The 24,456-nt window shown below is 39.2% G+C and overlaps 3 protein-coding genes across 3 annotated transcripts; 1 reads left to right on the top strand and 2 right to left on the bottom strand.

The window, feature by feature from the left end:
* Positions 1-402: 402 nt before the first annotated feature.
* LOC121944052 (ras-related protein Rab-27B-like) lies at positions 403-6,742 on the bottom strand. Its single transcript, XM_042487722.1, has 6 exons — positions 6,078-6,742; positions 5,824-5,996; positions 5,633-5,718; positions 4,101-4,204; positions 3,810-3,933; positions 403-1,641 (listed from the first exon to the last, which is right to left on the bottom strand). The coding sequence occupies exons 2-6, from the start codon at positions 5,974-5,976 to the stop codon at positions 1,452-1,454; spliced, it is 657 nt and encodes a 218-aa protein (XP_042343656.1). The 5' UTR covers positions 5,977-5,996; positions 6,078-6,742; the 3' UTR covers positions 403-1,451.
* Positions 5,859-13,424, bottom strand: poli (polymerase (DNA directed) iota). The gene is made up of 11 exons (XM_042487721.1): positions 13,158-13,424; positions 12,876-13,001; positions 12,626-12,790; positions 11,994-12,140; positions 11,557-11,793; positions 10,829-11,007; positions 10,571-10,662; positions 10,360-10,493; positions 9,155-9,375; positions 6,757-8,631; positions 5,859-5,943 (listed from the first exon to the last, which is right to left on the bottom strand). Exons 1-10 carry the CDS (start codon positions 13,255-13,257, stop codon positions 7,867-7,869), a joined length of 2,166 nt encoding a protein of 721 aa, XP_042343655.1. The 5' UTR covers positions 13,258-13,424; the 3' UTR covers positions 5,859-5,943; positions 6,757-7,866.
* Positions 13,425-13,675: 251 nt separating this feature from the next.
* On the top strand, positions 13,676-23,839 carry zgc:152968 (uncharacterized protein LOC564848 homolog). The gene is made up of 16 exons (XM_042487723.1): positions 13,676-13,884; positions 15,725-17,280; positions 17,368-17,463; positions 18,187-18,445; positions 18,815-19,155; positions 19,267-19,410; positions 19,492-19,606; positions 19,705-19,776; positions 19,863-20,003; positions 20,141-20,254; positions 20,353-20,426; positions 20,538-20,642; positions 21,394-21,509; positions 22,137-22,275; positions 23,122-23,242; positions 23,493-23,839. Exons 1-16 carry the CDS (start codon positions 13,734-13,736, stop codon positions 23,582-23,584), a joined length of 3,636 nt encoding a protein of 1,211 aa, XP_042343657.1. The 5' UTR covers positions 13,676-13,733; the 3' UTR covers positions 23,585-23,839.
* Positions 23,840-24,456: the final 617 nt, after the last annotated feature.

The raw sequence follows: 24,456 nt of genomic DNA on the forward strand, positions 1-24,456 counted from the left end.
GTCTGGTGAGTTTGGTTATGGCGATTTTGGGGCTGTTTCTGGTTAAATAAAAGGATCTTAGGTCTGTATTTGTAGGGATTCTTTCCATAATGTTTTCAGATACTTAGAATAACCTGTCAGTGGCAAAATCAAACACTTGTAGTGGACATACATTAGTGGTATATAATTTACTTAAGTGATAAATTCCTAAAATTGTTGTTCCCATTTTTCATTTTGCAACAAAAACATGGGAAAATAGGATCCAGGCTAAAAAATATCAATGTTACCCTTTTAATCAAAATCAATATGTAGAATGTGTATAAACAATAATGATGCTAACAAAGTATGTGACGATTGTGATTCTGATCAGAATAACAGTACAGCTTTTCATGCATTACATTTAAATGACCAGACAGTGGCATATACATTACCTAAACATAAAATGTCTTTTATTCCAAACACAGCACTGTATAGGATTCGTTCCAACAGCCCTTTAACATTCTTGTACTTGTGTTCAATCTGCATGGCAACTTTGTTCCATAATGCATAGAAAAGCTTGGCTGCTTATGTACATGTCGTATAAAAGTCATAAATCATGTTAAGTGACTTTGCTATCTTGGTTGTTCTAACAAAACGATCATCCATATAAGAAATGTAACCATGTCTTAAATGTTTTTTGATTATACTCCATGATAAATATACGTTATGTGCCTGCATACTCCTTCCATCAATGCCTCAATGTGTCAAATAAAAACAGTATTTTTCTCTGATATGAACCATTGAAGACGATGATTGACTGTTTTTTGCTGAATCACAACCACTTGGTGTCTTTAAAACATCCCATTTTTTTTATATCATTACCTACTGTATATTTACTTACTATATACAGTTTTAAAGTCTTGTACTCCCCCATCTCCTCTTTCTCACTTGGTAAAATGCACAGGGTGTGAATAAATATCATAACAGACAGCATATGAATAAGAGAGGAATTCACACTGTATTAATATCACCCAGCAGGCACTCCAGAAAACCAGCCCAACTGCAGAAAAAATGTTGGTATTGTTCATTTTTGCAAACCATGAACACAATACATTGTACTTTATTATGTAGCAGGTAAGTTAAAACTTTAAGTTTCAGTTTTGGTGGCACTATCCCAGCAAGAAATATAGCAGTGTTCCTGTAAAAACAATCATTTTATGTAGCACTATGCAAGCAAGAAAAGCTGCAAGAAACAGTGCAATGTCTTTATAAAAAATTTTTTGTTTGGTTTTGGTCTGGAACAATAGCCCGCAGACTGGCCTCCCGATGACAAAGTCAGCACATAAACGTCACTTTGTAAGCACTGATATGATATGTATAAAAACTACAAATGGTTTGCAGAAACGTACATTGCCAACATCATCTTTTGGCGCAGGATTTTAAAAACATGGTGTTATTGGGAGGAAACATGAGCAGAGTGGCTGCTAGTTAAATCAACAGGCACACCGCCTCCTGACGGGAGCCTCCTCCACCTCACTGCTGGAGACGGGGCTGCCGTTGAGTTCAGCGCTCTGGCCTAAATGAGTGCTCCGCTCCATCCTCTTCATCACCAGTTCCAGCAGGGTGACCACCGCCTGGTCCACATCGACGCCCGTCACTGCGCTCGTCTCAAAGTAGGGGATGCTGGCGAGGACAGAGAGAGGAGTTTAGTTATATTTAATGACTATATTGTTTGTGTTTCTGATAAATTGATGGTTCTTTTGGACCCTTAAAAGAGTAGAACATACTTGTAAACCTCATCACAGTTTGCAAATGAATATTAGTCCTGCGTAGTTCACTCAAAAAGGTTTTTTTTATTTGTAGCCCAAAGAGGTGCAACAATTCAGTTTTAGGCTTGGAGAAGAAAACAGCAACATATTAAGTCTTTTACTTATTCGCTTAATCTCTGACCCACAACATTTATCTTTTGACCCCTTGGTAGGACCCTGACCCACAGTTTGGAAACTGCTGTGCTGAGTCAAAAAGGAAGGTGGAGGGAGGTGATCAGTTGAGGGCTGAAAACGGCTCACTAGCACCATCCTGTGCTGGACTGGTGAGGGAAGCATCTTAGCAAACCTACTGTATATCAGCTTGATGATAAAAATGTGAACTCTTTATGAAATCAGACTATGAAATTCTCGAGTAAAATTACAAAGTAACACATCTGAAAATGTTTACGGTAAATTGTTTAACATTTCAGAAGAAATATTTACATATGTACACATATGTAAATATAATATCTAAACAACATAAGCATAAGACTGAAAACTGTGATCTCACATACACACAAAAGGCTGCAACTGATGATTATTTTGACTTTTTTGATATATCATAAATAAACATGATTTGATTTTGACTAATTAATGGATTACTCATTTGGTCCAAAAAAATGCCAGAAACACACATAATCATACATGTTAGCATGTACACATTATTTTACAAATTTCCCCATTTTACACACTTTCACACACTAGTGCTAATTGTCTTTTACTGTATTTCTTACAGTTATAATTTTACACACATGCATTCTCAGCATATTATTATACATATTTTATCTTTTAAAATATTTGAATTTGTACATATTGTGCTTTACATTTCTATTTTTATATACTTGTGCTGGTACTTATTTCTACTTGCACAATTCTCTATGCTGGCATCAGAGCGACTGTAACGAACCACAATTTCCCCCCGGGAATCAATAAAGTATTTCTGATTCTGATCCTGAAATTTAATAGCTTAGCAGCGTGAATGAACCCACTTGCCATTACTTGCCTATGGTTGGCATTATCAGTAATTATATAATTTGAATTATTTTATTTCAATACCATTTTATTTTTCCACTGGGACTGGTGTGAAAGTATCAATGTGCGCCCGTAGTCGGGCCCCTGCAGACTGTTAGGGTGTGGCCCCTCAGCTCAGCCCCTGCAAACTTGGGCGGTGCACCCCAATTATTGTTGCCAGTCTGCTGTATGCGGTCCCCATGTTAAGTCGTCTGTCTAATGAGCTCTCTGTAACTGCTTAAAACATATTGTTTTGTTGCTGTAAAATATAAATGTTTTTCATGTAACAACGTTGATGTCGGGTGTTTTGTTGTTTCACCACGCTGTGACTTTGCTAGCTTAGATGTAACGTTAGCCTCAGAGGAAAGCTTCGATGTAACCATGGTAACCAACTGTTAGCTGAATGATTTCTTTCTGTATTTTAGCGTTAATGGGAGCTTTTATGATGACAGAGGATGCTGAGATCTAATGCAATTCTGTGTCATCAGGTACATTTATTTTTTTGTTCATAAAGCATTGTGTCGTTAAAGTGCTGCCCGTGAATAAACGGCTAATGAAGCCAAAGAGAGAAGGTCTGTGCCCGCTTAATCACACAATGCAAGAGAGAGTACCCAAGCCACGGCAATAGCTTTTGCAATATATCATTATAAGACATTAAACTCCATCAAAATTGGAATTATTAAAATGTCTGAAACTGTTAAAGGTATAAATCACTATATAGGTAACAGCATTTGTAAACAATACTGATCCAATCTTTGAAACTGGACTATTTTCAATTTTGATTCAGTTGAGAAACCAAATTTTTCATGAGTAACTCAAACTGCTACATAATGAGTGTGGATGTACCTTTTCAAAAAAAAAGTGAAAAAAGTCATACAGAATTTGATGGCAGGAAATGAAGAAGCTGTAGTATCCTCCGTCAGGAGAAACTTGACTGATATTGATCTCCACTTTACTTCACACAGCCTCACACACACTGCCTTTAACATGCTGTGTTGTAACAAACAATAGCACTTTATGCCAAAGCCTCACCCGTATCTGTCTGCCAGATCTCTGGCCTGTCTTGCGTGAACATCCCTCGCATCCCGCAGGTCTGCTTTGGTACCAACCAGCACGATGTCTGGACTATCACAGTACGCGTTGGCCTGGAGCTGACCTGAACCAACACAGAGGAAGTCATTTAAATCAATGTTATAAAAATAATGAAATGCATGAGAAAAGTTTCTAACCTCTCTTAACTTTCATTATTAGTGGCAACAAGAGAGCAAAACAAAAGAGTATTGATCTGAAGCAGAGCAGTGCTGCTGCTGAGATGACACATACTCATCCAGTTCCTGACGTTGAGGAAACTTTGCTGATTAGTCAAGTCGAACATCAGCAGGAAGCCCATGGCGTCTCTGAAGAAAGCCGTTGTGAGGCTGCGAAACCTGAAAACAGATTTGTTGTACTGTATAAAGCTGCCAAAATGGTCCACAATTTGGACCAGAATGAAATATCTCAGCATCGGTTGCAGAGACTGGCAAAACATTTTTTTACAGACATTCATGGCTCCCAGAGGGTGAACCCAACTGACTTTGGCAACCCCTTGACTTTTCTTTTCGCACCCTAGTACGGTTGAGATTTGTGGCTTTGGGTAAAATGTTTCAGCAACTGTTGGATAGATTGCCATGAAATTTGGTTCAAATATTCATATTTCCCCCAGGATAAACTAAACTTTGGTTATCTATTGGAGGGTACCTTCTGTATTTTTTAACTTGGACAATATTTTTAATTTCTGTGTGTCTAAGTGAATAATAGGAACAACAGTTTTATCAATTGGTCCAGTATGAAGCAGACTGCTACAGACTGCAATGCAACCACTCAGGACATTTGTCACCATCAATGTATGTCCACTAAAAGTGCTTGTTTTTGCCACTGCAGATTGTTTTTCTAGGTTATGCATTATGAAAAGGATCCATAGAGATAGACCTTTTTGTTAAATGGTAAGATCCACCAGACTCAATTTAATTAAACAGCAATATTTTCATCATAAAACACATTTCATTACAAGTCACCAGAAACAAAATTACACTCACAACAGTTCCTTGGTTTGTTTATCTAAGTTATAACAATCACCAGCTCTGGTCTGGTTGAAATAAACCCTGAATTCACCAAGTTAGATGTGAAAATATGCTGACTCTATACACACTAAAATTAGCTGATTATTTTAATGAAGTCTGGTGGGTTTGGCCATGATGATTTTGGGGCTTTTTCTGGTTAAAAAAATAGATCTTACTCTTTAAAAAAGGTTTCCCTCTGTCGGTATCCCTGGCATAATGTTGTCAGACACAAATAACTATCTGAGCCTGTAGGTGGCAAAAACAAGTACTTTTAGAGGACATAATTTGATGATGTGAACATGCCATCGCTCAATACTTGACTGTTTAATATTGTAAAAATTGTTGTTCCCACATGTCACTTAAACACAAAAACATGGGCAAATACGTTCCAGGTTGGAAAATACAGAAATTACCCATTTACTTTTCCTCTTGTATCCTCATCAGATTGAATTTTTCATTTGGTCTATATTTAGTTTATGACCAATACCACCAAAATTAATGACATTCCTATTAAAGTCCAGCCTCACAGAGCTAAAAGAATAGCTGCAGACTCTTTGTCTTGCTTTTGTGATTATGGCATTTTGAAATTCTTATGGTGGTATTATTTTAGAATAATGTGTCAATGTGGTTAGTAGGTTACTTGATAACATCCCTTTCATTCTCAGTGTTGCCAGGTGTGAATTTGTTGGTAATAGTGAGTAATAACAGGAGTCATATATATATAAAATATACAGTAAAAATCTGGGTTGGATTTACCTCTCCTGTCCTGCTGTGTCCCAAAGTTGAAGGTGGATTTTGAAGTTCCTGTCAGTCATGCCATCAGCACCTTTCCCTGTGTACATCTGAACAAAAACACAAAGCATGATCATCCATCTACTTCTGATGTGAGCAGCATACATTTTAAGTGCAAGAAGCCCCCTCTCCAAAAGGCACCAGGCATCACTCACCACTCTCTTTTCCCTGAAGTCGATGCCCACTGTGGTTGTGAACTTGCGGTTGAACTTGTTGTCGGTGTACCTGTAGAGGAAGGTGGTCTTTCCCACCCCCGAGTCCCCGAGTGCCAGCAGCTTGATCAGATAGTCATAGTCCCAGTCAGCCATTGTGCAGCTGAGTGCTCAACCTGCCACAGAGTTCAACTCACAGTACAATGCTGCGCTGGTTTTAAGGATCAGAAACCATAAGAGTTTAAAGAAAAGCTTACAGGGTGAGTAAACTGGAAAAGAAAAGTGGAACAGTTCCAGCTAGGCTGCAGTTTTTAGTCTGAGGGTGCAGGAACATCACACAGGCTTAGCAGGACGTCATAACTCCCCGCTCATTAGGCTCTGATCAGAGAAGGACTAGCACATGACTGGAGCTGGCTTCCACATGAGCAGTCAAATGTCTCGCCTGAGTTTTCTCACACTTCACAGAGAGAAAAACACAGCCTGTTTGACGGACAAAACTCCTCTTATTTCCTTAAAGGACAGTTCAACGCTGTATGACGCCACCAAAGTCACTGCAATGCTTCAGTTAAAGGCAGCGTGGAAAATCAGATTTGGTTATGTCAGACATCATTTGGCACAAACAAGCTGAAGAATAAAGTTTTTTTTCCTCAGTATGTTGAAAATTTTAAACTGTATGAGTACATTCAGGACCTTTTCATGGTCAGTCCAGCACCATAGCAGTGATAAGACACGGGATACTCACATGAAATTTGCTCTAAGTACACGACTAACGGTATTCTTTGCAATCAGCTGAGTGATCAAGCCTCTAATAAGCAGCAGTCTCTTATCTGACAAAACAATATCAAACTGTATTTGGGTGATTTCCTCTAATTCCCATCGACAGAAACAGTTTCATAGCTTCCTTAAAATGACCAAAAAAAAAGTAAAATACCTTACCAGTCTATCTGCAGGAAGTGCCAACGCCCATTCAGATGTCGCTTAGCTCGTTTGATTGAATAAAATAGTCACTATAAAGATGCGATGACACATCCTGAACCTTTCCCCCCTTCTCACATGTGATCCAGGGAGGAGTTTCACACCAGCAAGAACCAAGCAGGTCTGTGCTCACAGACCTTGTGTTTTCTGGTATTTCTCATGAGGGGAGAAAAAAATAGGCTGGATACGGACAAATAATGTGAGCCTCTAGGGATTTCAGTGGAAATCGTCCAACCAGGGAGCGAGGCCCCACTTCTAGAAGCTTAGAGGAATAATCCTGCTTCTCTAAACAATGTGAAAACAATATGAAAACAATGAACCTGAAGACTTAATTTAGGTGTTTTTAAGATTTTGCAATTTAATTTGATCCCTGTTTACAAATGGTTACATAATAAGGTCCCTTTAGGTCAAAGGAAGTTTCACACGTCAAGGGGCAGAAAATTCAAAAAGTTTGTTTTATGAACAATATATTCTCATTTCCAAAAAGGTAACTTATATACAGGGGGTGGACAATAAAACAGAAACACTAACTCTTGACTTTAGAGTTATTATTTACACAAACTAAACAACATCTTAATTTTAAGGTTAACCTACTAGTTTCTCCTAAAGCATCTGACCACTGCAAAGCTGAAAAAACTTGTAAAATGATCATCAGTTAGGACTAAAGGGGGCCGAGTGTTTGCCGTTTGGGCTCCTCGGCTGTGGAGCGACCTGCCTGAGGAACTCCAGCTTACTGACCCAGTATTATGCCAGTGGCATCAGATTCGGCTGTTAAATACAAATATTCTACGATTTGTTTATTTGTGAGAATCAGAAATAACTTTTCTGACTGTGTCCCTCCCAATCAGCGTAGCTGCCTTTTTTAATTTTCAGTCGTATAATCAAAAAGCCTCACTAAATTGTTTCTTGCCAAAGGGATACTGCAGAATACTGTGAAGCGTGTCTTTGGTTTTGTTTACTCCCTGTATGTCACATGAGAACGACTCAAACTAAAGACAGCAGAGATTGTCTCTTAGAGAAATGACATATGAGTTCGTCCTGTTATAAAGGATCTTTAGCAGAAGTCCTTCTCTAACTTGGTTTGAAATACTTTAACAAGTTGTTTGCCTGACTGACTTTTCCTGCAGCTTTTCTGTCTTTGCTCATCAAGCTTCTCCCTGGTTTCCTGGATGAGGGCGTCTTCAGGACGGGCTTTTGTTGCTTCCATTCAGACATCAATTCCTTCTGAACGTCCGGCGGAAGCTCGGAGAACACCTTCGGGTCCACATTTCCCGGAAACTCGCAGTCAGAAGACCAGGGGAATAACGATCTCTCTTCTTCCATGACGCCTTCGTCTGGTAAAGCTCTTGCGCCCTCAGGCCTCTGGTGGGTCACGGTGATCAGACTGTCAGATGAATCCAATTTGTCTACAGCCTCTTTTGTGTCTTTAATATAATGTGGGTCTGTAAATGACTGAGGAGACTTGTTTTTGTGTGGGACATCACTGACGGCAGATGAGCTCGCTGAAGTGGCGGGGAAAGAGTTTGTGTAAGCAGGAGACAACAGCTCCTTCTGGATTTCTTCAGGGAGAAGCCTGAACACTTCGGGGTCAACATTCGGGGGCAAACGATGTGTCCCCAAGATATTAGTTTCTTCTGGGTCTAACCTCTGTGTGCTGCAGGAGACTCTCTGAAGCAGAGGCTCCTCTACAGCAACATGTTTTCTTTCAAAAAACGCCTCCGAGCTACAAGGCTTTTTAGTAGTTACCGTCTTTTGTGAGGTATGTTGTGTAATCACACTGTGTGTGCTGAACTGATGATCTGTGCAGTGACCGTTTCCACTCTGAGAGGAAGCATCCTGTCGGAGAATAAAAGAGGAGGAGCACAAGTTATTTCAGGGAAATCCAGAGAACTAAAGCACTATTTATAAGAGGGGAAAATTCTGGTGGCATTATGTAAAAAGTATGAAGTGTCTGCAGGTTTCAAATTAAAAGTAAGACTTTTAAAGACCTTTTTCATACCACATGGAGTATAATTTAATATTTGCATCGTGATAACACCATATAAAAGTGTGATGGAAAACCAGGATGGACAGAACGTCATGGAAATTTTATATCAGTTATTCCCAGCAGTAACAATAATTCCAGTTGAAATAATTAAATTAATGCACCCTGGACACGGAGAAGCAGCAAAATCTACAGATTAACAAATGATGAACACAATTAACTGACATTACTGCCTTCATCAGCCAAGACAAAAAGTAAATAAGGAACAGAATTCAATGCTTCTTAAAATGTTTCAATTTTCATGCAGATATTCTGATGAAAATATCTGATCAGTCAGAAGAGGAGAGGTTATTCTGCAGTCCTTCACTGTGCTACCTGGTTTTGTGATGAGGAGATTTGTGTTTTCCTGGGAGACGTGCTGTTTGTGAAGAAAGATGTTATGGAGCCTTTTCCGCTGACGGCAGCGCCCCTGGTCTGCAGGTTACTGAAGCAAACGTTAATGAGGGTGAGGTGGAAGACGGCGTTGCTGTCCACCATCTTGTGGAAGAGCTTCATGGCCAACGGGACCAGCTGGACCACAGCATCATCACTGCTGTCTATGGAAACATTAATGAAAAGTAATGCTTAAATCCTTATTAAAAATAATACAATGCAAAACAAAACAAAACAAAACAGAAAAACCCACCACCACACCAACAAATCATGTTGAATTTATTGCCTACTATTGTTAAAATATGCTTTCAGGACGCAGAGATCTCCATGGTGCTGAGGCATATTTGGGGCATATTTGGGGGCAATATTATACTGACAAAATATCGAGTATATATTCATGACCATCAATGCTAAGGGCTAAATCAACTTTTAATATCTTATAGTGAGTGAAAACCCTGATGAGGTGTCTATGTATATAAATTGATATTGTAACATTAAAGGAGAAAGTGTTTCATGAGGTTAAACATAATTGGGCAGATGAGATTTGGAGAAAACCAAAGCTATACACCTACTGTGAAATTAAAAGTGAATATTCCAGCGAAGATTATGCCATGTATGATTTAACAAAGAAAAAAAAGGTCGCTTTGTGCTCAGATTAGAGCAGGTATACTGACACAGGGAGGCATGGAGGGCTGGAAGAAAAAAGCCGAATTTACTCAGTGTGTCACCTTAAAGAAACAGAAAATGAGCATCACTTTGTTCTGTATTGACCTTTTTATTGGAAGATTCCTGAGGAATTGTTTAGTAAAACAAAGACTGAGGCAGACTTGGGACATGAGAGCGGGAGCATTGTTCCACTAGGTGTACAATGTGTATTTAGGTATTTTTATTTACCCATTTATTTTTTGAATATATTGTTTTGTTCACCTGCAATTATGATGTATGACCAGCAATACCAGAAGCTATGTTCATGTGATGAAATATGTACTGCGGATTATTGTTCTCTTTGTGAAAAGGTGTCATATGATCCCATGGGGAACGGGCGACTAGGTGGCATGACACTAAAATAAAAGAATTCATTCATTCATATACCATACTTAGCTGTGAGAGCTGAGTATCTGAGTGTCTTTCCTGGTGCGGGAGCTTACCTGAGGTGATCTTCTGTCCTATGTGGTTCGGGATTGGACACTGCCGGCTTTCCCGACTGAACCACTTGTTGGTCGCTGAGTATCTGCGGATGGTAAGCCGGAAGGTCTGCGGCTGCCTGCCATCTTTGTGCATCCTAGTTTTCAGACAGATGATGAAAGGTTACATTCAGCGGCCTCAAAAACAAAATACCACACTAACAAAGTATCTCACCTCTCCACCAGACTGCTCAGGAGCTCCTGAATCTTTTCCAAAACCTCTTTAGTTGAGGACATCTTCTTGAAGGAGTCTTCGTCACTGAGAGACTGAAACACAGAAACAAATTGAAGAAAACATATGGTAACATTTGATTACTCAAACTCCGATTACTCAAAATAACGTTAACATTAATGTTCAGACTCCATTTTTCTGACTGTTACAACAGCTCTGAGGTGGGAAGATACAGGTAATGTGAGGGACACTTAAGCCTACCTGAGGGGCTCCAGTGGGGGCGACAGGTGAGTCGTCAACTCCGAGCGCAAGATTCTTCAAACGCTGAGCGCTGGGACCTCCGAACTCTCTCACCAAGTCATTCAATGGGAAGAGCTGTAGGTCTTTCACGCTGACCAGTCCCAGGGCCTGAAGTCTCTTCGCTGTTTGGTGACCCACCCCTAAAAACACATGACAGGACCACAAATTCATCGTCAGGGATTTGAGTGATGTGGTCAAAAAAACACATCAAAGGGCTTTAAATGCTGCACACTAGTGTTAAAGACAACAAAATAAAATGATAAAATAGTGAACCAGAGAATGTGACACTTACAGATTTTTGGTATCTAAGGGGGATTTATATCATTAAACAGCTTAAAAAGTCCAACTTAAAAATTATGTGAAAATGGTGGTTAAAAATGATTTTTTTATTAGGCTGAAGAGACAGATCTCTCATAGTTATTGTATGCACCGTTTGTGATTTAAATTAGGAACATTTCCCTTGACTTTTCAATCATCCCATGACCTCATATCTATCTATCTTGGGTATTTTCGTGTTTCGTTCTCTGTTTGTTTGTTTTTGTGTGTGTGTATGTTTTGGATATTGTCCCTATGATTTTTCAAAGTATAATTTTAGTTTCAATATATACCTTTAAAAAACATTTTTTTTTTCTGTTCACCTTTTTATGAAAAGAGCTATTGATTAGTGACTTATGAGTCATCATCTATACCGGGTACTTTGCGGAGACTGCTCAGGCGGCCCAAGATGTCGCTGACATTCTCTGGCAGCAGAGTGGTTTGCTGATTGGGTTTGAAGCTGCCTGACACCAGTTTAGCCAGTAGTTTGTTTGTGGCGATGCCAGCGCAGCCGGTCAGACCCAGTTTGCTGTAGACGGCTTCTCTCAGCTCTGCTGCAAAGTGTGAACCCAAAGCCAGCCTCGGATGATCGCTGGCTTCGACATCTGCACCTGAGCAGGAAAAGAAAAACAGAAATGTATCTGTGTATCTGTGGTTGTAAACACTCTTCAAAAAGTAAATGTGATGAGAACTGAGAGTGCCATGCAAATATTTTACAAGTTTTAGCTTCTTGGCTTGTTTCACAACTCATTTCTTGGTTTCCATGAGCCAGATGTGTGTAGATACGTAGCTACACATAAGTGTGACTCACTGAAATGGTTGTAGACGTGTCCTTTGAATGAGAAGTTGTAAGAGTCTGGTGTCTGTGCGAGCCTTTGTTCTACCATCTTTGTGATGTCCATGAAGTTTTCATCAAATCCAAGCCTCTCGACCAGTGGACAGTAGGACATGAGCAGCTCTGGATCAAGACAAGAAAAGGTACAGAAAACAGAGTAAAGAAATATAAAATATACATCTTAGCTAAAGGAATAGCAAACAGAGAACAGTGTGAGCTTGAAGCGCTAATCTGTGGGTAATAATGTGAGTGTAAATGAGGGAAGTGAAGGCAGTGGCAATAGTTTAAGATACTCGTGCTGCTTACTCAAATACACATGGTCTTGGTTTCTGCATTAACACTGCAGCTTTTAGAATAAGTGTCTAAGAAAGAATTTATGGCTCTTTATTTCTGACAAAAAGCACCAAAACCTGTCACTGAGTTGTCTTGTGTTGGTGTATTCAGATTGCTCAATTCATTCCTGCTACCATATAATAGCAAGTGGACCCACAGATGAGAAATAAGCTTTGTAGGTGAGATTTATTTGCAACATCTGTTTATTTACAGGTTTTGGGATGGATTTTACTCTAAATAATAAAAAAAATTAACACTTTCTGCATCCTGCCTACCTGTTACTTTATAGGACATTTCCCTGTAGTGTGTCAGGTCTTCTCCTTTCACCAGCACCAGCTGAGGACATTTCTCCTTTGCATCAGTCACAGACATCAGCTTGGTGACACCCTGATCTCTTGCCACATAGTTACAGGTGACTATGATGTATTTCTGCTGAATACCTGATGATGACAGAGACATTATTGAACCACAATCTGGGATTTTATTCCTCCACCACAAATGATCTTTAGTAGCAGCTCAGTTTACCTAAAGGGACTTCTCTCAACGCTGGGTTTCTGATCATTTCCACCTGAGCATAGAAGCAATCCAGGTCAAAATGCAGAATGACTCTGTCTGCAGGTGCTGATCCTGATGTTTTATTAAAGCTTGGACCTGAAACAGGTGATTATACATACAATAATTACGATCTGACACGTACAGATAGCTGATAGACAGAGTAGTGTTTCTTACTGCATGTCAAAAGCCGGATAAAAGACAAAAATAAGTTGTTTATTCAGCACAACAAGCCTCCCAGTCCTCATACTTTACCAGAGGAAGCAGCAGCAGCGGGGCTGAGTGGGGCTAAATCCACGAAACTGTTCTTCCACTCGGTTTCATCGTCTTCCATCTCATCCTCGCTGGTATCCATTTTAATCAGATTACGATTAGATCAGATTATTTTACAGATTTTACACCAGACACGCCTGTAGTTATGGTGACTGCAGTGGCGAAAGTGTACCAAACAGTGAAAACACTTTTTCGATGTAGCTCCCACTTCAGTTTTGTGCGGTAGCGCCATCTGGCGGCCTGGAGGGATTACAGCGACACAAGGAAATACAATCAATCTGAAAAAATAAAAAAAATAAAATTCCTCTTGTGGTTGAAAATGTTTTATATTTTACTTTCTCGACAATGTACACATAGAGGGTCATAAACCCCTATTTAATTTATTATTTAGTATTAAAAAAAAAACTTTTCTAACGGTTGTCTCGCGACCTGAGCAGACCCTTTATAAGCGAGCCTGACGTCACGAGAGTTTGAATTGGTGCCTGCACCTGTTTCCCAACGGTTAATTAGCCAAACCAAAGTGGTCATCTAGCGTCGTCGGAAGTGTCTTTTTTGCTAATGTTTCCCTCATCTGGACTTTTTGCTGATATAAATTGTCCTTTCTCAAACTATGGGCCTTGTGAGCGGCCTAACTGTTTGTACAAACACGCCACGGAAATGCAGGAGATGTTTGGTGCCTCCTATAAATCATCGATAGTTGACTTTGCAGGTAAGTTGATTGAGGTATCCTACCTAACAACAATTAGCCGCATGTGTGCGTTAGCTTGTTGACTGTTTAAAGTCTATTCAATGCATGTCCAAAGTAATTTAAGAATAAAGTCGGATTAATAAGTTTTAAACTTTGACAGAACTAGCTTAAAGATGAAGTGACTCACCTTTGTACTTAAATTCTCGACTACCTCCTATGTTTTTTTTTTTTTTTTTTTTTACTTCAATTTAGGGTTGAAAATGTAACAAGCTAAATGGCATCACTTTCTTTAGCTAACCTTACTCACTCATCCCCATAATTTGAAAATTAAGCACAGACGTGGGTCTGTTGTCAGCCTGGCTGCTTTTCAAACACAAAAGCACACGTTTTATATGCTTAACATTTGTGTATTAAAAACACAAATTATAATAGTGTAAGGTAGTGGGTCTTAACCAGGAGTCCTTGAGCAAGATCCAGAGTGTACCAAGAAAACTGGGTGGTTTATTTTTACAATTAGATTCTTTATTTAACCTCTATAGAACCAGGAATAGTCCCACTGAGATTCAAAATCTCCTTTTGAAGGGAGTCCTGGCTAAGAGCACCATGACTTGTTTCACGCAAAAGAAAAAACAGACCAAAAACACCAAAACAAAAGTTTTAACAAACAGCATAAAAATTCACTCACAAGCAGCCAACCAATTTACGACAGGCAATTGAATTAGCAGTGTTCAGAAACCCGGCATGTGTAGTTAGGTACAAAAGGTCCTTAACCCCTTTTGAAACCTGAGCAAATTGGCTTGATTTAGTTCAAAAACGCGAAGGCAATGAGCAACTAAAGAGGAAATGACCCCAAAATGAGCAAGAAATTTGTGAAAAAACCCAATGAAAAGAAAGTAAAATATAAAAGGAAAAAAAAAGGAAATAGTAATATAGTAAAAGGAAATGTAGTGGAGAAAGTGCCTAAAAACGATTAGAATTTTATCATAATTTTAATGATGTAATAATGATAATTAGACATTTTCCCTAGCACTTAAAATGTTTTTGAAAATAATTTTCCTAAATCTAAGGTCTTGAAATTTTTGGAACATTTTTTACCAAGTCTCTTGATGCCTTTTTCCAATGTTTTTGAAAAACTGCACCAATTTACTGAGGTTTCAAAGATTTAAATACATGTGATACACATCTGAAAGTAGCATAAGAAAGTGATGTCGCTCCAGGATTCAAAGGGTCAATCCTGTTTTTAAAAATCTGATGCTTATATAGAATCTAGTTTAAGGTGACTCTGCAGCTGACACCAAGACAAAAACTTTAAAATCACTTTCACCAAAGATGGTACGGGTGTGGGGAATGAAATGTTGTCCATGTGACCAAAGGTTGCAGCTACTGACAATTTTAGGAATCAGTAGAGAACATAAATAAAGAGGCATCTCATGTAAAATGGCCTTTTATAAAGAAAAGTATACCAGTGTTTCATTCTACAGTTGTGCAGAGAAGAAAAAATAACGTGAGTAAGAGTCATTGAGAGGGACTTTTCTGATCTTAGGTTCCACTTCCTCAACAGCTATCTCCTCAACTGTAGTTATCAAGCACAGAATTCAGATCTTCATCATATCTAACAACCAAAATCTTTTCAGAGGGAGGTCCATGAAGTGAAATCTTATCAAATGGGATTTCTGGACCTGATGTGCTTCAATTTAGGGGTTCTTGACATTAAAGGGTTGAGAACCACTGGTGTAAAGATGTTTGCTCTGCACACACCAACACTCCCTGTAGTTCAGTTATGTTAAATCCAGTCTCTCTCTTTATTGTTTCTCCACCATATCATGTGTACTAAGTCCTATTTCATATTCCTTTTGTACAGGAGTGCAAAATGGCTGTCCAGTGAATGACGAGTCCAGAGATGACTGCCTTCAGGAGCTGGAGCGGATCAACAAGGAGATTGAAACTGTAAGGCACGAAGTGGAACAGGAGCGAAGGCGACTTTCACACTACCAGAACAAACAGGCAAACAGCAAAAACACTGTGGCTGAATTCTCTGTTTCCAAGTCTGAGACTGCAGGTAAATATGTAGTCAAAGGTTATAATGGAATATCCTCCTCATGCACAGACTCTACGAAAACGTACACCCAAGCAAGGAAGTACGTGGTTGACAACTCAAAACCAAGGACTGATTTAGAGTATGATCCCCTATCCAACTTTTCTGCTGGCTTAATGTCTTACAGCTCTTCAGGTAATGAGCAAAAAGGTAAAAACAGACTAGGGTTGAAAAGGGCAAGACATGCTGAACCCTGTGACCAAAAGAAACCAGCTACATGTCAGTCTCAGCTTTCCCAATCTCCATCTCTAGAGCCACTCGATGACTCTCATGAAGATGATGTCCTGATTATTGACATTCCTTCCTCGCCAGACAAAAAGAAAGTGAGAGCTCAGAAACCTGTTGATTCTGTTGCTGAAAAATCCCTTCAAGATAAAGTAGAGGAATTGGAGGAGGTCAAAGCAGCCCCTAATTTATTTCTAAATGCTGAGGCTTGTAAGGTGACATCTCCACCTGCATCAACAATAGAAGAAAATAAAGTTTATAGTAATTGCAGTACTGACTACAATCAAGGTTTGTTAAATCTTAATAAGAATAAAGGATGTGAAAATGTACCCATCGATGGGAGTGTAGTTAAGTTAACTGGCTGTTTAAAAGAACAGCAAACCGAGAAAATAACTCACTTTACTGAAACAGTAGTGAAGAAAAGTCCTGAATCTTCAAGTCACCCTGCCACTACCGGCCTGCAAGATCAAAAGTGGAACGATCAGGTGTTGGAAAAGGAAGAAAAAACCTTTAAGACTGACCTGCCTCAGTGTGAGCTGTCCCATAGTGTTGAGAAAATGAATCCACTGCAGCCACATCATTTTCAATCAAAAAATTCGCTTTTTTATAAAGCTCCAGCTGTTAGCTCAGACTCTCAAAGTGAGCAGCACACCAAGCAAGCCCAGACAGCAGAGCAGCCAGCTCAGAACAGGGTTAGTAGTCAGTGGTCTTCCTCAAAAAGTGCATCATCAGTGCTGCCACACAGTCAGAAAACATCAAGCACAATGCAAGGACGGATGCATGATGAAGCTGCTGCTGCTGGAAGTCGCCTGAATTCAGCAGAGCGAGCTTCAGACAGCACCCATGGTCAGGCTAAGACTGATTCTTCAGCATCAAGTTTGACAGACGGAGCTAAGTCACCATCTGCATCAACTAAACAGCCTTTGGTGAAAGAAGATAATGATGACGTCATAACGATTAGTTCCAGCTCTGATGATGATGAGCTCAACTATTTAGAAATGGACATGTCCGACAGTGACCCAATGGAGGAATGCTACAGGATCTTCATGGAGGCCAACAACGAGGACAAAAGGTGCGTCGAGCAGCCAGATGTCTCTGTAAGTTTGCTGTAGACTCTTGTGATCTTAAATGAAGACATATCTCCAACAGTATGTAGATCTTTTCCCTCACCTTGTCATTTTTAGGTTGGAGCAATGGATGTGGAGAAACCAGAGTTAGATGTCAAACTTCAAGCACTGGCAGGAAAGAAGCGGGTCGCTCATGAAGCCAAACATACAGAGGTACATGCTACGTACACATGACATGGCTTATGTCAGGGGAGGCTCTAAACAGGAAAAGATAGAAATAAACTAAGCTGATACAATAAGACAAAAAAACACTAAATATTACTTTTTTTCAATGCAGTCTTTTTCAAATCTTAAACAAGTACGGTAAAAACTTTAGTTTACTTTAAGTTTTTTTCATATTAAACCAAAAAATATAGTTCACAAAAACATTTATGAAAATTACCTAATACTATTACATGTAAAGGTGACAGGATCAAGCAAAACGCACATCCGAAGGACTTTTAAAGGTGCTGGATCAAAAATCAAACTAAGGCAAGAATCAAACAAAAGATCTACATGTTTCGAATAATAAAAATGTTTCCAATAGAGATCTTCGTCAGTTAGTTTGAAATGTTTCAAATTTTCATTAAAATTAATTTCATTAAAATTTACTTTGAGCTTTTAATACAGTGTGCAGATCTTTTTGATCCTTAGCATTTAAAGGTAATAAAAAATGTATTAAATTGATGGGATAAATCTTTCATATACACATGTAGTATAACTGCATGCGTTTGATAATATGGTAAAATATAATTAACCATAGATGCATAGATATAAATCCAAGAAATATTTCAGAATGGCCTTTTGCTCTCGGGCGTTACTCTCGTGAGATTCACCAATTTCAAACATAAATTCAAGTTTTAGGTACATTTTTTTTGATTTACGGTCTCTGTTCAGCAGCCAGTGACTAAGAGCAGACCTCAACCCCAAGTGCTGGTTCCCCTACGTGGACCTGCGGTGTCAGGATTTACCCCCCAGCCCTCCATCTCCTCCCAGATCCAGCAGGTCCAGCAGAGAGCCTCCATGCTCTCTGCTTCACTTAAAGGTGGTCAGGCTTTTGTTTCCTCTTCCTGTCAGATGACGCCAGAGACCCAGAGTGCACATTTTCCTTTGACTCAAGCCCCTGAAAACCTGCAGGCTGCTCCTGTGCAAAATGGTAAGCACCATTAGCTGTGGGGGATTAGATATATTTTAAGTAATTTTTTAAAAAAGTTGCCATTAAAATGTAAACATCAGATACTTCACAAACGGTACACTTCATTGTCTAATTCCAAGGTTGATGCTTTTATTGAATTGAAATGTTTTATGCTTAATTTTATGCTCTCATGTCTTGTCATGTTTGAGGTTCAAGTTTTGCCAGTAAGATGTCTTGAGACCTGCACTGTTTACATGGTTGTGAAGACAGCACCATTTCATATGTTTTGTATGCAAAACTTTAAATAGAATTTACTTTTGTGGTGTATTTTCGTAGCTTTGCCCGAATGCATGACATCTACGTGTTGCATGTTTTTCTGTTATTCCACAGCTCACATGAACTGTGTATCTTTGGGAACTGCCGTGATTGAGGTGGGCAGCAACTTGCACCTCATCCTCCCAGAGGGCACCTTCCCTCTGCCCGTCACTTCCACTTCCAGCCAAGTTACTTCTGTGCTAACTCCAATCAGTCACATGCAAACAAGCACTGGGGCTGCGAGACAAATGTACCATCCACCTGCAGTTACCACCGTGCAAAGATACCGCACAATGGCACCTTTTCTCATTCCTGCGCTGGCACGTAAACCTTCACTGCCTGCCGCCTCTGCTGCAGCACATTCAACTTCAGCTGTTTCCACTGCTCCTCAAGCTCCTGTCTATACTCCTGTTAAGGTGAAAAGCAGCCTTTGTTAGAGCTATTTTCAAAGATTTGAACTAAGCTTTGCCTGGTGTAAGTTAGATGGTTTCATCTGTTGAAAACTAATACTAAATTTATTGTTTTAGCCAGTCCCCACTAAGCGTAAATTGAAGCAGCAGTGTGAGGCTACCAAAGACAAAGTTCCCCGTGACATCCGACAGCGCTATGTCAACATGTTTACAGAGGAGTTCCTCAAGACAACAGCCAATGTTAATGATGCCTTTGAAAAGGTGAGCTTGTGACCCCTAATGTCATCCTCACTGACAAACTAGAACCTCGGTATTCATATCTGTCCTTGTGATCATTTATAGGCACTTGCTGAAGAGAAGACTGTGTACAATCGAAGTGTAAACAAACTCAAATATCTGAGTGTTGCAGTGAATGCGCTGAAGAAGCTGAAGAACCAAAGTGCTATTGCTATCAAAAGTAAGATTTTTTTATTTGAATTTGACATGCTGTCCTTCGTGAAATGTGATAAGACATAATTTGGTTTTATTTAATCTATGTATATTTTTATGGTGCAGATGAAAATGAAGTCAACAGCCAAAGATCCAAAGGCAACATTCCCTTTGATCTGAAGAAGTGTAAAGAAAATGGTGAAAAGATTTGGTTTCCTTCAAATGCATTCATCGTTTCATTCAAATAGTTTGGCAGCTTCTCAGTGACTTTATTTTCCCAGCAGATGATACGGCATTGTATGAGAGTTTAAAGGACTATATTTTGACTGAAGAGAGACTTGTTGAGAGCAACTATCCCGTCCATCACCCAGAAAGACCTGGCTGTGCTGTACTTTTTACTGACAACAAGAAAAGTAGTGCAGACCGTAAGTCAAAAACTCATTCTTCCTGAAAGGACAATTTGATGTCTTTTCATGTTATATCACTAGAGGGCACACTCAGCCTGTGTTGCACTTGCAGTGAGGGTTTCTTTGATGAGCTTCTTCTATATTTTTGGTTGAAGCCCTCAAAAGGATCTGCTGTCGATGTGGAGCCACGTACTCTGTGAACCAAACGGGCAAACACATCCGCAAGGAGGAGTGTAATTACCACTATGGTAAAGGAGTTACAAAAAGAGGCGAGTATACCATAGTTTTATGCTTTAAAAACATCCCAAGTATTTGCATAAGGACTTATATTATGAGATCATTGTATACATTTTTAAACGTTCAACAGTGCCAGGTGGAGTGGAGACTCGCTACAGTTGCTGTGAGGGAGTCATGGGAGCACCTGGATGTCAAGTGTTTCAGGTAGGAAAAGACATTGTGAGAGATTTTTCTGTAACTTGATACTAAAACCTTCTCACATTTACCAGCACGTGCATCACGTAATGATTTGGTTTTATATTTTTTCTTGACCAGTTGCATGTCCATGACTCGCTCAGCCTGGATGGCTTTGTGTCGACCTTCTCCAGACGTCCGTCAGATATTAGCTGTCCTGGAGTCTACTCCTTGGATTGTGAAATGGTGAACAGCTTTTTTAAAACCTACTGTATCAAACCCTTAACTAAACTCCATTTTTTTGTGGAAGTTTCATTAGAATCCACAATGAAAACTGGTAATAAGACCACAGATCCTGTGCAGATATACTCTGCTGGATTTTCCTAAAAATACAATGTATAGACTCAGACAAAAGTAATCCTTCTCAATCCCTCCCCTTTTTTGCGGTGTGTTTTCTGCCAAGATACTGCCCTTTGCCTGTATTTTCTTATTTTGCTGTGGTTGGGATGTTCCTGGCTGCAGCGTGCAGGTGGAGTCGGGACTTTGTTGAATGGAAGCAACCAGTTGCCTGTAAGCAGCTCATATTTAAGAGGAAGCTAAGAAAATTGCGGATGAAGTGCCAGAAAAATGCTAATCTGGGGTTGGCTTTCACTTCGCGATACTGTGTATGAACAGTAACTGACAGTTCCTAAATAGTATACCTTTAAGTAACACAGTTCAGGTAACATGGTATGTAAAGAAAGCAATATAACTGTTCCAAAAGAAATACCCTATAGCTTTTCAGATTTCCCCAATATATTACAAAACTAAATAATTAAGACCATTAATAGCAGCTTGTTATTATGTAAGCACTTTGATGCGCTCATGTGCTCTGATGTCAAAGAAAAAACAAAAATTAGTGTTTGTGGATAAAATTAGATTTTTGATTGTTGATATTAAGCTGGCCTTGAGTATGCAGCGAAAACAATGTATATTGTATTAATCTTTGTCCTCATAGTGTTACACCATTCATGGTCTGGAGCTATCCAGAGTGACGGTGGTCAGCTCTAGCCTTCAAGTTGTCTATGACACCTTCGTCAGACCAGATAACGAGGTCATCGACTATAACACCAGGTAATGACATTACATACTTTACAGTGTTTTTCCTCTCTTTTGACAAAACCAAACAAGCTCAATCCCCACTATGTGAGAGGGATACCAGTGGAGATGAACTGTGGTAAACTTAAGTGCCAGTGCTTAACCATCTCCCCCCCTGAGTAAAACCTCAGCTCTCTCACACACACACACACACACACACACACACACACACACACACACACACAAAGTTCATACTGCATCACCCAGCAGTGGGAGCTTTTATTTGTTTTATATACTGCAGTGGAGTTTGGTAGTTGTTGGTTTTCTGCCTCTTGAACCAAAGCGAATGCCACAGTCTATTTTGTCTTCTTTTTTGTTTTGCGTCTTTCTGATGCATAGACGGCCTAGTTTTTTGTTGGGACCCCCTTTATATAGGTGAAATACTTTTTTTAATAACTTAAAATTTATATGAAAAACATCAAGAACCTAAAAATGTATATTAAAGCACTTGTACTATATTTTAAATTAGAATTTAGAGAGGAAATATGGCAATACACAGTTAATGTAGGCGCTAATACAGGGTGATGAAATAAAGGAGTTGATGCAACTACAGTATTTAACAGTGTCTTTATCGATAGCGTGTGTGACACTTCACTTGTCAAGATTTTCAGGCATCAGTGAGGAAGATGTGAAGGGTAACCGCACCTCCCTCAGAGAGGTGCAGACGACTTTACTGAGCTTCATCAACGCCGACACCATTCTGATTGGACACGGCCTGGAGACAGACCTCTGTGCCCTGAAGGTGACTACTATTAGTTTTCTTTAACGTCATACTTTCACAATGTCAGTTCTAGTCCTGGCTAACTTGTGATTTTAAATAAGCAGATATTTTTAAAATCCAAGCTGTGAGCATGTTTGCATGAAATACTTTTGTTACAAACAAAAGGGCCACCTGCTAAATCTTGTTGTATGAGTATCCCTGTGCATACCTGATGTTTTATTTTGATTTTAAAACTTTATTTGTTAGTCCATGTTATCGTCTAGTAATATTGCTGTTTTCCAGATGGCTGATTAGTGAGGTGTGCTTTTTTTTATAATATTGATTCATAACGTGGATGTATGTACAGAGTGTTCACAAACTAATGTAAACATCTCACAAGATACTAAAAAAATTAAACAATCGTTATTCCAAACACTGCTAAAACGTGAGGTCATAGAAGGTTGAAGGACAAGCGCCAACCTTTTATGGCTGTTGAAGGAGTTTTGGCAGCTTGTATTCTGACCAAAGGAATTGTGGCTGCATGTTTAATCAACACGAGGGATTAACAAATGCAAGTTAGCTTTAAAAAAAACTATCATCCATTTTGGTCAAAGGTTTGGATGTCTAGAGTAATTTTTCCAACAGGTATTTTATGTGTCTCAATCATTACACAGCTGGGTTGACTTTGAGTCAAAGTCTTTTAAGTGAATGAAGAGTGGCACTAGAAAGCCACACATTTTAGACAAAACCAGGGTGTGATGCTTTAGGTCATTTGGTCTTGCTTGCATGTTTTTTCCAACTGTCCCTATTTCATATAGCTGATTTTAACTTTTCCAAAGAGGATACTCCCAGTCATAAGAACTTCAGCTATCTTCCTCTTTACTTTAGTTGCTTCATGGGACAGTGGTGGACACATCAGTGGTCTTCCCCCACCGTCTGGGCCCCCCTCATAAGCTGACCCTTAACAAGCTCACTGCTGAATACCTCAGGAGGATCATCCAAGAGAGTGGTGGGTCATCACGTATAACTACAAACACCATACAAGTCAGTGTTTTATTTAAATCTCCATTGAGTTCAAACTCCAACTTACATCTGAAACAAATTCTGCATTCAAATAAAGAAATGGATCATAATCAGACTACAGAATAAAAGGGAAGTCTGCCAAAATGTATGTATTTGCAACACTGTGACTTATCTGATGCTGATATATTTTTTTGTCAATGGTTTGTTCAAATACACTGTGTTAATATTTCTCCCAGTTTGTGGCCACGACACAGCCGAAGACGCTGCTGCCTGCATGGAGCTTATGTTATGGAAGGTCAAAGAAGATGGAAAATTGAAGAAATTATGAAAATAAAGCATAACTCCCACACTGTTCATACATATAAACTTAATGCAAATCTGAATTCCACATATATTTGTGTTCTGATGACATGAAAAGGCTGTGTATTTTTGAGTTTGATTACATATTTTGCTTTGTGTTAAAGTATTTTCTGTATGTTAACTTTTGCTTTGCAGTGAACATGTCCATGCCATTATAAATATTTGTGGAAACCTGAAGGGATGGATGTGAATAGTATCCAAGTAAAGGCACATAATAAAATCACTTTGTGTATGTGTTTTTTTTTTTTTTATAAGTTACAAAGCCAATGAACATTCAGCATGTAATGTCCATTTGGTCCCAGGTGCACGTATGCAAATAAGAGCACACCTGTCTGCAACTGAACTGATTACTTGTGATACACGAGGGAGCAAACAAGAATGTCCACATATGCTGGAATACAAATAAATGGTACTTGTCTATGTCTCACAGTGTTTTTACTTTAGTTTACATGCTGACTGAACTTCAGTTTATGGTGCCTGAACAAGTGAAACAAATAACACGTTACATTGTTGGTGGAGTTTAACAAGAATACTGTAAACTGTAAAGTGCCTTTTTTTTTTTTTAAAGACTGATTTCTCACCAAATTTAGTTGTGACAATTTTGGTCTAAAGCTACACATTCAGATCAAGGGTATCGTGATTAAATTACATGACTAGAATCAAATCAGCGAAATGTTATTTCACGCTTCAGTTTTTTACCAGCTACATTTTCAATTCAGTTACTCAGTCTTTCTCTTTATCTGTCCCTTTTTGCCGCAGCACCTCCAGAGGCAGAAACTGCAGGTCTTGATGAAGAGGAGCATAAGAAGCAGAACGATGGCGAGGAGGAAGACCAGGACA

This window comes from Plectropomus leopardus, chromosome 6 (assembly GCF_008729295.1).
Source record: "Plectropomus leopardus isolate mb chromosome 6, YSFRI_Pleo_2.0, whole genome shotgun sequence".
Classification (NCBI taxonomy): Eukaryota; Metazoa; Chordata; class Actinopteri; order Perciformes; family Serranidae; genus Plectropomus; species Plectropomus leopardus.

Coding starts and splice junctions, on each gene's coding strand:
- poli (XM_042487721.1), bottom strand. CDS start 13,257: ATGGATACCAGCGAGGATGAGATGGAAGACGATGAAACCGAGTGGAAG. Junction 13,002..13,157: donor CGCTGCTGCTGCTTCCTCTG/GTAAAGTATGAG, acceptor CACCTGTTTCAG/GTCCAAGCTTTAATAAAACA. Junction 12,141..12,625: donor AATGTCCTATAAAGTAACAG/GTAGGCAGGATG, acceptor GTCTTGATCCAG/AGCTGCTCATGTCCTACTGT.
- LOC121944052 (XM_042487722.1), bottom strand. CDS start 5,976: ATGGCTGACTGGGACTATGACTATCTGATCAAGCTGCTGGCACTCGGG. Junction 3,934..4,100: donor CAACGTCAGGAACTGGATGA/GTATGTGTCATC, acceptor GTGTTGGTTCAG/GTCAGCTCCAGGCCAACGCG. Junction 1,642..3,809: donor GATCTGGCAGACAGATACGG/GTGAGGCTTTGG, acceptor TGTCCTCGCCAG/CATCCCCTACTTTGAGACGA.
- zgc:152968 (XM_042487723.1), top strand. CDS start 13,734: ATGTTTCCCTCATCTGGACTTTTTGCTGATATAAATTGTCCTTTCTCA. Junction 13,885..15,724: donor ATCGATAGTTGACTTTGCAG/GTAAGTTGATTG, acceptor CCTTTTGTACAG/GAGTGCAAAATGGCTGTCCA. Junction 20,255..20,352: donor TAAAGGAGTTACAAAAAGAG/GCGAGTATACCA, acceptor AACGTTCAACAG/TGCCAGGTGGAGTGGAGACT.